The sequence below is a fragment of the Marmota marmota genome, unplaced genomic scaffold (genome assembly GCF_001458135.2).
Source record: "Marmota marmota marmota unplaced genomic scaffold, marMar, whole genome shotgun sequence".
NCBI classification, from domain to species: domain Eukaryota; kingdom Metazoa; phylum Chordata; class Mammalia; order Rodentia; family Sciuridae; genus Marmota; species Marmota marmota.
This window is the reverse complement of record NW_025999977.1, coordinates 43,049,248-43,063,412: the sequence shown is the minus strand read 5'-3', so window position 1 is coordinate 43,063,412 and position 14,165 is coordinate 43,049,248. Positions and strand designations below refer to the sequence as shown.

General features: G+C 54.0%; 1 protein-coding gene across 2 annotated transcripts in view; it reads left to right on the top strand.

The window, feature by feature from the left end:
* The window catches only part of Klhl29 (kelch like family member 29), a 203,656-nt gene that overhangs the window by 65,098 nt on the left and 124,393 nt on the right, over nucleotides 1-14,165 (top strand). For both annotated transcript variants that reach the window (XM_048804756.1, XM_048804755.1), the window contains exon 2: nucleotides 10,737-11,066. In XM_048804756.1, coding sequence (XP_048660713.1) covers nucleotides 10,782-11,066 — 285 coding nt within the window. In that variant the 5' untranslated portion in view covers nucleotides 10,737-10,781. The remainder of the gene's footprint in view (nucleotides 1-10,736; nucleotides 11,067-14,165) is intronic.

The following is a 14,165-nucleotide window of genomic DNA, read 5'->3' as shown; positions in this document are numbered from 1 at the left end:
GGTCACCCTTGTTCAGAGCCAGGTGGAAGCAGGACAGTCCAGGAAGGGAGGACCAAGGAAACGGTGCTGATTCCTGCTGGTGTGCATGGGGCCCGCGGTCCCAGGCTGCTCGTCAGGGGTGGAAGTGGCAGCCTGGAAGCAAAGTATCCCTGCTTGGTTAATCTAAAAATAAACAGAAAGGCAACAAAAATCTATGTTTCAATTACTGCACACAAGCTGTTCAAACAGCCAGCTCTGCACTGGAGATGTGAACTTGTCAACAGAGGCTGCCTCGTTTGCATGCTTGGGTGGTGACAAAGCACGCAACCTCGCAACAGGCTGCCCTCTGGTGTGGGCTGCCTTTTTTTTTTTTTTAATTAAATTAAAAACACGGACATAGAATCAAGACAATGAAAATGTGAAGCAAGTACATCAAGATAGACACAAAGACAAAGAAGCCCCTGTGGTCTCGAGACAGCCTGGCACTGGGTACTGAGGTCAGCAGGAGTGTGGGCAAAACAAGAGGCTCATGGCCAAGACAGGGGACAAAAGTCTGTCTCCCAAGTGGCCCAAAGCACCCTTCCCCTGGGACTCACTGCTCCTCCTGGAGGAAGCCCCTACAAGCAGTGTGGGTCTTTGGTTCCCAAAGCCAAAATGACAGTTTGGGAGGGGTGGGGACGCTCCCTCTGTGGAAGGGAGATGTCTCTGCACGCTGCATTCCTGGCCCCAGAGCTGGGACTTCCCTCCCTCTGCATTTCCTCTGCACTAAACACAATCTCCTCTCTAAAATTAATGCAGCCTCAGGAAGCTGCACAGCCTTAGGGCTCCAGAGCCACCCTGACCCTCCCTGCCTACTCCAGCCACACTGGCTGCTCCCTTCCCAGCAGCTCCATGTTCCTCGTACCCTATATTGATCCATGTGCACTGTCTTCCTGAACAGCTGGGTCCCCAAAGGCAGGAACCAGCCGTGCCCTGTTTGTACTTGCCCCTCAGTGTCTAGAACTGATCTGGGTCACAATGGGGAAGGACGTAGTCATTGCACTTGCTGTGATTTAGCGAACATGAATTAACTCAAGGGCATGCCTGAGGATTTGCGGGGGTGGGAAAGGCAGGTGTGAATTCCCCACGCAAGGAGGTAGGGTCTCAGAAGAGGAAGTCAGAAGTTGTGATTTCCCAGGCAGAGATTTGGATAAGCAAGAAGCCCCCCCCCCCAGGTCTCACCAGAGAGGAGACGAAAGCTGGATGCTAGCCCTTAATGCGGGCGATGGTTCCACAAATCCTGCGTGCTGAAGTGGCTGTCGGTTCCGCATTTGCTCTGGACAGGGATTTTAATGTCCCCAGCCCTCCGAGCAATTCTGCAGCCATCAGCCCAGACGCTAGTTACTTGGTGAAATAAAAGAGCAGTCGAGTCTCTCCCAAGGAAGATAATATCCTGTCACAGGCAGTATGATCTGCCGGCCATGTGACGGCCGTTCCCTAATGTTTCCAAATAGACTTTTGAATAGACTCTTGTCTAGAAGAAAGCAAATTGCAAGAGCATTTTGGCAGCCAAATAGAGAGCGCGCATCAGTCTTTCTTCTTTGCAACTCTTGCTGCTGGGTCTGGCTCCAGGCACCGAGTAGGATTCATTCATCAGCTTGGGTCACTGACGAACACCATTTCCTGTGAAGCGGGAGCTCGTTGAATTAGTCAATTCTGCAAGATTCAGAATAATCAGGCATGTCTGCGAGGCAGCCCTGAGCCACTGGGAGGCCCACTTGGAGGAGGGAAGTAACTGCAAAATTCAGCTCCAAAGACTTTGATCCAGGGTTTGCAGGACTGTCGGGACACAGGGCTCCAATTTTAGGGTCTCCATCCTCCATGGAGCCACAAGAACAAGGAATCGGAAGGAGCCAACCATGGTTATTCATAATGATAACTCTGGCTAATTCTCATCTAAATGATCAAACCCTACCCGGCATAACTCCCTCATCGATCCTGTTGTTTACGAGTCCCTAATTTATACACACCTCCCCTCTTCCCTCAGTTTATGCTGATATTATGTTGCCAACTGTCATTTCCAATATCTTTTTTATTTTTCATTATCACCATTATAATGATTTACACCAGGAGCAATAGCACAAATGCCTAGTCAATTAGTCCCGTGAGAAAAGTCTCTGAATCGTGTGCTTTTTTGAAAAAAAAAAAAAATCACTACATCGAAACCCACAGCCAGAAAGTCTCAAAGCAAAGGTGCTTATGGGAAGGAGGGATCTGGGAGCCTTGTTCTTTTAATATTGCTCATCTAAAACAGGTATCGGATACCACCTTTCTGAAGCAGGGAGATTGCTTTTTGTGAGAGAAATTGGGCCCAGAAAAGGAATCGGTGACATCTTTCCTGCAACCTATCATCAGAAAAGTATTTTGAACTTTTGTCATTTTAGGTCATGTATTAAGCCCTGTAATGATAGAATATGAGTTTTCCAAAAAATACCCTGACCCCCAGGGCCATCCAAAGTATTGGAATGCCTGATTCTGGGTGGAGCCCCGACCGCATTTCAGACTGTGTTCAAACTACAACCTGTTAAAAAAATGCAGATTCTGATTTGAGGGTGCTGGGGTGAGGCCTGAGATCTGCATTGATAACAAGCACCCAGGTAGTAGGAACTGCTGGCCCACCCACTACAATTTGAGGACAGAGGACTAGATCATTGTCCCTGTCCCTGAGCTTCCTTCTGTTCCTCCTCCTTACTTACAAAATTCCATGTTTCCCTGCCTACACCATTGGGATGCTGTCAAGCAACGTGTGGTGGCTTCGAAAGACACCCATGTGGATGAGCACTTCCCGTGGGCGCTCGCCTCTAAGCACGTGGAGAAGCGCATAAGGCGAATGCCCAGTGGTTATCTTGGTCCTGTCTTGGGGTAGATCCCCAGAAGTTGATTCTTTTACATAACTGAAACTTTGTAGCCTTTTTCCATCCCCTCCCCATGTAAGTGTTCTTACTGTAAAAGGAAGAAAAAAGAAGGCAGAGGGAACTTTTGAATGTGACAGGTAGGTTGGTGGCCTGGATAGCGATGGGTGGATGGTTTTGAGCATGCACATTGATCTCTGAACACATCAAGTTGTGTACATTAAGTATCTACAGCTCTTTGTGTGCCAATCAAACCTCAATAAAGCAGCTAAAATAAATAAATTAATAAGAACTGGGCGGAGGAGAAGAGCTATGGCCCCCTAAGGCCCGACAGCTGTCATAAATCACCATTGCTGGATGAGTGACACAGGGGCTCCCTCCCCACTCCCTGGGGGCCAGTCTACTGAGTGAGATCTCAGTTTGCTGGGTTATTTTCCTTGATATTTTAAGGAAGGGAACTAAAGATACAACCACCCCACAGGTTACTCACCCCAGCAGAGGGACAGGTGGAGCTGGCACTAGCCTGGCTTCTGCTGACCCAAAGGTTTTAAACATGGGGCCTAGCCAAAGCAGGCACCTATGTGTGACCCACACATTTCACATCCACTTGGAGGCCTCCCCCTGCCTGGAGAATAGCTCACTCGTTCTTAGGGCAGTGTGCAGGGCCAGGACTCGGGCCAGGCAGGTATATCAGAATTCAGGAGTGGCTCCTGTCAGGGCTGTGCGAGTGCAGGTGGGCCCCAAGGACAAGCCTTTCTTAAATCTTGACACCATACTCCTCACTCACCTCAGCCTCATCCCGCCATGCCACACGCTCTGTGCCAGAAAGGGCTAGTCCCCTTGGTCTGGCCAGCCCTGTGCTCTGTCTGCTGCAGTGGAGGAAGCAGAGGGAGAGAGCTGACCCTGACATTAGGGGCAGAGTCCAGTCTTACATGGGAAGTGGAATATGCCAGTCCATCGCTGAGTCTGGCTTCTGGCGCAGGGAAGAGAGGGTCGGTCAGAGAAGGCCTCCCGTGAAGAGACCAGGTAGAGCCCACCTCAGCCTCAGCGGAAGCGAGTCTTCTGAGTTACTGGGGGCTCTGCAGGGATGAGGGTCAGTGAGGGCTACACCAGCCCCTGGAAGCAAGGGGCATCCCCCAGGGGCATCCCCAGCTCCCACCGACAGCCACACAGGCCGGCTTCTCCAGAGGCACGCGGAGAGTTCCTTTGTGTTGCATTTGCCAAGATGGTGTTCTGGCCGCTGCGTAATGTTTTGTTCCAGAAGAAAAGCTAAAAGATGCAGAGAGGGAAACGAAAATAATAAAGATGGGCACAGGCTGTTCCAATTGACTTGGCAGCACGTCTCCCCCAAATGAGGCAATCATCCATTTTCCAGCCAGGCCCGGACTCCGCGGCTCATTCCTCAGCCAGCCTCCTCGGCTCCCCTGTCTGGAGGCAGCGCGGGCTCCCCTGCCTTCCTGTGGATTAATCACGCCTTCGGGGCCTCACAGCCGGCAGCCCACTCCTTCGGCATGTCTTAATGATAAGAATGAGGAAAGGGTCATTAGCCACCTGTGATCCTGTGTGCAGCGCATACACATGGCGCATGTTAATACGCGTGGGCATCGCCCGCATCCCCAACACACAGCGCGTCGCTGGACCCAGACCACAGTCATTCTGCTCACACGTTCAGGTGGACACAGCAGCCTGTTCATGGGCAGGGCCTCTTAGGGCCAGTGCCCTGGACTCCTGGACACTGTCCCCGGGCTCCAGACCCACATGGATGACACAAACACTCTGCGATTCATAATTATTTATTGATGAATTATTCATGTTGAAGGTTTTCCAGGCAAATCTGTACAGCAGGGCTGCTGATCGGGTATCTAGCAAGTGTCCAGGAGACAGAGCCCTGCCGCCAGCTGGTAAGACATCAGAGACGTTGCTGGGTGTTGGGGCTGAGCCTGGAAGTCAGCTGATTACCCTCGCGTGGCTGTCCTCAGGTCCGGGTAGCCCAGACCTTCCCCAAACCTGAGTCGGGGCCATGGTGATGTCCCTGAGCTGCTGGAAGAGGCCCATCCGTCAAGGCTACCTCCGGGGTTAATGACACGAGGTCCCATGTCATGGATATTTAGCTGGGGCTGACCTTCCTCCACCTGCTATCTGGCGTCTCCTAGTGACTCGGTGAAACCATACGACGAGGTCTCCGGCTGCCTAGCACAGGGGTTCTCAGTAGCTCTGTGTGTGCCTGCAGATACCAGACAGAACCATGCCTCATGGTTGACAGTCCCCTGGGTGCTCATTGTGGGAGGGCCCATTCCTGCTGGCCTTGGGACTGCCGCCTGTCCTTTTCACCGGAGCGGGAGGATAGGACCATTAGCCAATGACAGCTCTTCAGCCCGGGCAGAGGGTTCACAGCATGCATTGCTAGATCCCAACAGTGATCCCTGGGGCAGGCAGTGATGTGGATCCCATTTTCCAGATGAAGTAGAGCAACAGGGACATAAGGGGTTAGGGAAAGACCGTGGGTGAAATCTTGGGAAGGCTAGAGGTCAGGGACCAAGGCTACTTTGTCTTCTCCATTTGATTCTCCTTAATGAGCTGTTTCCTCCAAGGGAATAGAAGAGTGTCTAGGGACAGGTGGCCCTTCCTTCCTTCCTGCACATCCCAGGTACCCTGGCTTCTAGTGGTGCTGGCCACAATGACAGCTTGGCTCTCCCTGCCAACAGAAGGGAAGCCACTGACTTTCATCCGCTCCTGGTGAATGGAGTGCACCACTCCTCAGGAGGGGAGGAAGCAGCAAGAACAGGCCCTTCACCCTCCCCAGAGGCCAGCATTGGAAGTGGAAAAGACCCTTCCCACAGGGGACTGGGATGCTAATGAATGCACCCACATAGTGGCCTCTGGGACACTTCTGAGAGATGACCTGAATTTTCAGGTAGTTGGGCTTCTTTTCTTCAGAGCTAGTCAGTGTGGTGCTTTGCATTTTAGGATATTGGGGAACTTTATCCTTAGGTGTGGGCGTGGGCCTGTGCTTGTTGAGGCCTCTGCAGGTAGCTGTGAGCTGGGGGCTGGATCGCAGCAGGATGGATGTCTAAATATTCAGGGAGGCACTTTGTCCTATCAGGAATGCATCACAGTGACGTGCTGACCCCCAGTCTTTATATATGCCCCAATTCTGTAAGGAAGAAAGGTGCATCCAAAGAAAAGGAAGTGGAGAATCCAAGGCCTGACCTGGCTTCCCAGCTGTGTGCAGGACCCAGCCTCCAGCCTCTCCTGGCACATCCTGGGGACATCCTGGGGATGTCTCTGCACAGGCTGCTGCAAGGATGAGCATGTGTGATCGAGGGGACGTGCCCATTCTGCACTGGTGGGCCCTACAAATATGAGACTCCAGGAAGCAGAAGAGACGATTCCACCCTCCCCCGGGAAGGACTCCGTCTTCCTCCCCTTTCTCTCGTAGACCAGCATTCCTGGGACAGTTCAAAGGACAGATTGCAGTGGAGAAACGGTTTTCTGTAGAGAGGATCCTACAATCCAGAGCCAGGTTGCCCTGATAAAATACTGATCTCTGGGAGGTCTTTCAGCATCCCCCCAGGACCTGCACAACCATCTCTACCCGTTGGTACCCAAGGTCACGCGGGCCTCCGTCCCAACACCAGAGTTTCTGGATTCCAGGGCTTTTTCTCTCCACAGGTGCATGTCAGGTACAAAGGCACACAGAGGCAAAGCCTGGGTTCTCTAACTGTCCTCTCCACACCAAGGGACAGCTGCTGCCCGCACCCCCTCCCTTCTTGCACAGGCAGCCCGCCAGGGGAAGGTGCTCACCTTGACAAGGGGGCATTTTTCTGTGTTTTAGTCTCTAATTGCCTCCCCAGTCTGGTTGGAGGCACCTCGTCCACTCAGGGCTTCCTTCCACCACACGTGCACTCCCTCTGCCTCCCCCAGCACCACCCGGGGCACACGTGTGTGCACACTGGACCTCTGTGACACGCTGGCTCTGCGCCCAGCAGGAAATTCTTAAGTTGCCACCTCTGGAGCTGGCGCTCTGCCGTCTCGCTCAGAGTAAACCGTGCAACACATTTCTTTCATTCGTTTGAAAGGGAAAATTAAACTGAGGAATGAAGTCTGACCCGAGCACTGGCATGCAAGCCGTTGACCTTTGTTTTGAATACGTTTAATGAGACTGAAACCAGATTGTGTGGCCTCCAGCTGCCAGAGGCTTCACCTCCTCCCTGGCATTTGAAGGAGATGGAAGAGATGGCAGTGGGCTGAGCGGGGAGGGCCATGTGGGTTGCCGAGGTCGGGCTTTACCTTGAGTACTGGAATAGAACCGAGGAAGTAGAGCCATGGAGATGTCCAGAAGGTGGTCCCCAGTAACCACCAAGAGGGTTATTGGCATCTGAGGTTTTATGGGGGCCAGGGGACCTGATCCCAAGCACACTGGGCCAGTGTGAGGGTAATCAGCTGACTTCCATGTCTCGGGACACAAGCCACCCTGAGTGCTGCCCAGCTTCACCAGCTGGGAGGAGAGGGGTCCACCTGTGAGGCTGTGTTGTAGGAATGAAGGGACCGATGGAGCGTCAGACCAGACGAGGCAGTGCTGAGGGAACAGACTTCGATCTCAGTGCCTCAATACAGTGAAGACCTACGTCCCAACCCAGCCATGAGGTGGGTGGCAGACCTCTTCTGAGAGATAATAGCTCTACCTGGAAGGTGTGGCCTTCAAGGTCCCCGTGGCAGGCAAACAAGCTACAGCACTATAGAATGTTTTTAAAAAGCCAGATCTGGAAGCCACCCCCAGGGTCCTCACTCATTCTATCTGCCAGATCCAGGTGGATTAGCCCAGCCTGCCTGCAAGTGCTGGGAGTGGTCTTCCTGATTACTCAGACAGACGTCGTGTGGTGGATACATAACATCAACTTTGTCCATTTAGGATCTAACCTAGGGAAGCAGAGTCCTTGACACAGTGACAATTAGCAAGAGTCGGGCCTTGGTGGTCAATCTTGGGAGATAACCCAAGCTGTAAGGTCCAGCGGACACTCAACATGCAGAAATTCTCCTCCAGGGCCATCCTTGGAGGCTCAAGTCTGATTTCCTAGGAAGATAGGACATCTTCCTACTCTGGTGCCTATGAGGAATTGTGAGTTAGGAGCTTCAAGGTTTCCGTGTCTGAGGTCTTCCCTTTCACAAAAATATGTTTGCTCTTTCTGGAAATGTTGTGCAATTAAGAAACAATAAATGTTTGATCACAACTGTGCTGGGCACCCTTCTAGGCCAGATACCCACTGCGTGCTGAGTTACAAAGATAGTAAGGACCCGGACCTGTTGTCAAGGTGGCACACACAGTAGGCATAGATGCTGGGATGATGGTGGGCGCCGAACACTCAGTGGCTAAGAGAAGGGCCTCTCACTTGACCAGAATGGACAGGGTCAGCACCTGGAAGACCTGGTGCTGAGCTGTTTTAGAACAGGCCTTAGCCAGGGGGAGGGAGAAAAGGAGTAGGATGGACACCGTCCCGGAGCGGAGAGAGGGTGTGCGGACTGCAGGATCCCTAAGGCATTCTGGGTGGGCGGGCATCACCTCTGGGCTGGGAGAATAGGAGGGCATGTAGAACAATGAACCAGCCCCATGTTCTGGGTCACAGGAAGAGTGAGAGCCTTATCTGAAGGGTGGGAAAGTAAATCCTGATCAGACTTGTGACTGTAAAAACTCAGACAGGCAGCAGGTGGAGAATGGATAAGAAGTGCAATCAGTAGAGTTGATGTGGGAGACAGTGTATGAGGGATTGGGGGCAGAGTTGAGGGCCACCAGGGCAGTGGAACCCAAGACCTATTGACAAATAGGGGATGGAGATGGGGAGACAGATTGGCCTTTCTGAAACAGGAAATTCCTGCGGCTGGGTGTCTGGGCCAAAAATCAAGGAGTTCTTTGGGGGACACGTGTTTGTGTACCTGAGGAACAGCCAGGTGAAGGTGTGCGGCAGGCTGCAGGATCATGGGGAGGTGTTTAGGAGGAGAGCTGGAAGCGTAGCCCTGGGAGTCCTAGGTAAGGAAGGGGTGCTGCATGAGCTCAGCCCAGAGAAGAACAGAGGGAAATGTGGAACCCCGAGGAGCCCTGACTTTCTGGGAACAAGCAGGATGCCATAGAAGCCACAGAAGAGGGTTTCGGGAAGAGAGAGAGAGATCAGCTCCAGCACCCGAAGAGAGCCAAGGGGGACAAGGGCATGAACGGCCACTGGATTCAGCAAGCAGGTGTCTCATGCCCTCAGTAAGCACAGTTTCCTGGAGTGGCCAGAGTGAGAGGCACATCACAGCAGTGTCCATCAGAACAGGAGGAAGAAAACTGGAACCAAATTTAAACAACTCTCTCTAAAGAACTTCCGCTGAAAAAGTATGTAAGGGGTGGTCAAAGGAGGAGTTGATTTAATTTTTTTTTTTTTTAAGAATTTTTGTGACATCGTGTGGGCCAAGAAGCACAATGCTGAACTAAATGGCGAGCCCGCATCCAACTTCACAGGTGATGATCACATCCACCTCAGGTGGGCTGCAGGCTCAGCCCAGGCTGCAGGATAGACTTGGGTCTGCCTCATGTGCATGGGAGAGCCCGGCCAACCCCTCAAGTAAAGTATGGTAGCAGGTGACCTAGGCCAGGCTCTGGCTTCATGGCTCTAGTAATGGGCAACTAGGGATGTGCAAAGCAGAGGAGGATCAGGTTTTATAGACACTTAAAAAGTAAAGTGGCCTGTCCACCCACTAGCCAACAATTCCAGAGCTTGATTGGCAGGACAGGAAAGGAGCCAGGAGATCTGATCTCCAGGAGCTCAAACCCACCACAGACTGGAAGTGGTTGGAAAATGAAACCAAGGAGAACCGGGTTGTACCTGAGCCCCGGCCAGGGCTGGGCGTGCAACATTCAGGGCAGATCCCCACCCTAAGCCACTGTCTGTGCCCTGTCATGCCTTCTCCCCTCCACCACTGTCTTTCTGTGATCAAGACAGCCTCCCCCTGTCTTTCCCTCTTTCTTGACCAGGGTGGCATTGGCAGGAGCCAGCCAAGTCATGGTAACGCTGAGCAAGACGCAATCTCGGTGACGCAGATGGCCCTTCCGATGCCGTGGTGTGTCTAGGTCTCCATGACAACGCTGAAGGGCCTTCTGTTCAGACACTCAGAAGCCGCGTAGGAGATGATCTGGTGAACAGGGGCCAGGGTGCATGGGCCCAGGTGCCCTGGGTTGTGGTTTTAAAGGAAAACTCAGCTCCTGGAGGGTCAACTTCTCAGAGGCATTGAGCTGAAGTCTGAAGGCTAAGGGTCCTGGCCTCTTCTCAATTTCTAGTTCCCTGACCTCAGGGGATCACTTATCCTCAGCTCCCTCGTCCACAAATTGGGAACCATCTGTGTCCTGCCACCTCATAGGATCAAATAAGGTTTCTGTCCAGGGCTTTTTGCACTATGAAGTGTGTCTACAGACGTGGGTCACATTACCTGTGGTTGAGGAATGTGTGGCCTGAGGGGTCGTCCGGATCTTTTTGCACAGTGGGAAGGGGAGGGATAAAATCCCAATCCCAATTAAGATGTGCACACCGTGTCGTTCAGAGCAGTGTGAACTGCAGTGAAAAAAGCGTCACTTTAAATCATGGCTGGGTTCAAACCCTGCCTACCATGCTTGCGCCACGTGATCTGGACAAATCATTTCCTTGTTAGTGAAGTGGGGCTAATGAACGGCCCGGCTTTATGGACTCGCTGTGATTTTGAAATGAGCTATGTTTGAACACCCGTCATTGAACCCAAAGCAGGGGCTGAATAGATGCTGCGGTGCTGCCTGCCTCCCTGCCTCGGAGCAGGGCCGCTGTTTGTCTAAACCACCTTCCTCTCCACTCTGTCCCCTAGGTCCGGGCTCTGTTTCCCTGCGAGAAGCCGCTGCGGCCCACCGAGATGTCCCGGCACCACAGCCGCTTTGAAAGAGATTACCGGGTGGGCTGGGACCGCCGCGAGTGGAGTGTCAACGGGACCCATGGGACCACCAGCATCTGCAGTGTCACCTCAGGGGCCGGTGGCGGCACAGCCAGCAGCCTCAGCGCCCGGCCGGGCCTCCTGCCGCTGCCCGTGGTGCCCTCCCGGCTGCCCACGCCAGCCACTGCCCCGGCTCCCTGCACCACCGGCAACAGCGAGGCCATCACCAGCCTCGTGGCCAGCTCTGCCTCGGCGGTCACCACCAAGGTAAGACCTGGTGTCCTCTCTGGACATGAGCCCGGCACAGGGGTCCCTGCCTCTCTGCAGGCCCAGGCCAGCCCTGCACTTTCCCCAAGTCTGCATTCCCCAAAGTCGTGGCGTCCCTGGAGTGGCCTGCTGTGGCTCCTGAGGTTCCATGCGCTTTATTTTCTATGAAGTCGCTGCCCATGACTGACTTGTAGGAAAACAGGCAGGTGCTGAGAGCGCTCATGGTCCTGCGCTCAGGCTATTTAATGAAAATAGCACTGGAACTCCAGGGTGGCGTTGCAGGTTCCCTAAATAGGAGAACCGGGCCCTGCAAGTCTCCATGGGGCCTCAGTGGCTGGGGTTTGCAAATAGACCCAGAGCAGCAGGAAGAGTCACCAGGGTCACAGCGTAAAGTTGGTTTGCCATGGCCCTGAGCATCCTCACACCCAGGGTCTCCTCCGAGCCTCACAACTGGCCTGTGAGGTCAGGCTCCTGTCACGCCCACCCTTCTGTGGAGGATCCTGAGGCACACCATGCTATGAGAGCTACTCCAAGGATCCAGGACTCGCCCCAGAAGTTGCCTCAGGGGTATTGGCTCCGGGTTCTGTTTTTTTCTGGAAGAGACAGCCCCAGCCTCGGGAATGGCCGCAGAAGCCAGTCTGGGTACTAAACGAAATGTGGACCCGAATGTTGCCAAGGCTCTTCCCCCTCTTGCTCTCTGCTCAGAGCCCCTTAGGCTGCCTGAGCCCCAGAGGGACAGCTGGTGGCCAACACAGGAAGCCCATTCATCCATCCCACCCCTTCAGCTGAGCAGGGGCTCCACAGGCCAACTTTGCCTCTGCCAGCCATTCAGAGCCACCTCGCAGGAACCCTCTCAGGGCGTGTGTGTGTGTGTGTGTGTGTGTGTGTCTGGTCTTTTCTTTTTCTGCTTTCACAAAAGTTGTGGGGGAAATTAAAGGCGGGAAACCCCGGGCCCAGCCATTGTGAGGTGGCTGTGGTGGTGGACGGATGCGCCCCAGGTGTGCTGCGCCTTTGTCTCTGTGATTTTCAAAACCCCTTTCAGCCCTGCTTCCCATTAATAACTAGAGTGCTGCTGGCTGCAGCGCCCGGCGGAGGCCAGAGACAATGGAGCCGTTGGAGGGCGGCTGGCGGTGCTGACATCTTGCTGCGGTGCCTTATTGATTTTATTTTCCTGTTATGAAAACACCACCCCACTGAGGCGGGGAGGGAGGAATGTCGGACAGGTGAGGAGATGAACGAGTATTTGGGTACTCTGCCCCCAGGCCAGCCAAACACCTTCCTCCCCTGGGCGCCAGGCCCCGGCCTGCTCCAGACTGGTGACCTCTGCCCAGCTGCCTGCCCAGCCACCACATCTGGCAGGCACTCTGCAAGGCCAGCTGTTGGCCATATGGAGAACGGCAGCCTCTGGAGCTACCAGCCCAAGGGCTCCAGGGGAGAGCGGCTGGACCCAGCAGCCTACTTAAAGGCTTCTGTCCCCTCCAGATGGGTGCCTCTTTGGGGACAATGTTAGAGTGTCCTGAGGCAGGGACTGGGGTCTGCCAGGCAAGGGTCAGTGCTGACCGCTCTCTGCAGGGCTGCCCTGCCCTGCCCACGTAGCTCTTGGTTGGCTCCAGAGCAGCTCAATATCCACCCTCCCTGAAAGACCAGGTCCCTGACACAGACAGAAAACAACAGCTTGGACAAAGACTGAGCCCCGTGACCAGGAGGGGCAGGGGGGGCAAAAGTTCAGGCCTGTGAGGATGGCCAGAGGTGACCACAGAGGAATCAATTCCATCTCCCTGGGTAACCATCTGCAGCCCAGTTTCATACCTGCAGGGGCTTGTTTGTGCCTGATTATGCCTGGATTCTTCAGGGCACTGGGGGGGGACTGTGTGCAGGGGCAGAGGAGGCCATTGGGCGGCTTCCCCCAGGGCACTGCCATATGATGTGCACTGTGAGGCCTCCTGCCATTCTGGCCTTGCTGCTGCCCACCCAGAGTCCTGTCCTCCTAGTCTAATGCCGTGCCAAGACCACCTTACATGACAAGCAGGCCCAAACCCCGGTTTGGGTCATTTCCCTGGTCAACCAGCCAGGCCTTCACTAAACAGCCAATGGCTGGCTCTTGCCCTCAGGGTGCTCCCTGGCGAACAGCATAAAAGCAATCTGTGGCCTGGATGGTGTGAACTGGATGACTGACAGTGCCTCTTCTATTGGAGTTATTGACAGAGGTGGCCAAGTGGGACGCATGAAGCCAAACTTTGAAGAAGACTTCCCGGATTTCCATTCTATTGTTTGTTTGCTGTGTAACCCCAGACAAGTTACCTAACCTCTCCAGGCCTCACTTCTGTAAAATGGGAACAGGTGGCAGTGCCTGATTACCTGAGTTGTGAGGACTGTGTGAGTGGAGGTGCTCAGAACAGAACAGGACCTGGCAGGTGGTGAGTCTTCTCCAGGTACCAAGATCACCATTATCACCAGGTGTGGCCCATGGGACCAGACTATGAGGACAGTGTTCACGTCTAACCTCACCAAGAGGAAAAGGTCAGTCTTCAAATAAGAAGCCTGGCCCCACGCAGGTGGGGAGTAAACTTGTGTCTGAGTGGCTGGGACTCAAGGTGACTTGGAAGCAAGAAGGAGCTGAAGGGAAGAGGGCAGCTCAGGGGCCACAGCTGCAGCTGAGTCAGACACCTGGTAGCCAGGTGAGCCAGGGAGATTTTCAAGTTTTTTTCAGCCATGAGGCCCTTGTCTCAAGGCAAATCCCAGGAGGCGTGCAGGATGGAACCCCGCTCTAGCAGAGGGTAGGTGGGGAGGGAGCCACGTGGAAGCTGGGAGCAGAGCTGTATCCCTCCTGCCCAGAGCATGTCAAGGCTACTTGAGAGACCAGCCTGGCTCCCCTGGTGAAGGCTCCCATGCCCTGTGGAGCCAGGACCACCCCAGGACTCAGGTCCCCAAGAAAGCTGATTTAGGGACAGGGATTAGTGCTGTTGGGCCTTGACATCCCCCTTCCTTTGCTTGGGCAAGGAATAGGATGAACTGCAAATGCCCTGGTGTTCAGGAGCATCCCCTGGCACCCTGCTCCATCAGCCTCCCCCTCCAGCCCTGGGCCTGGTTGCCTGCTCA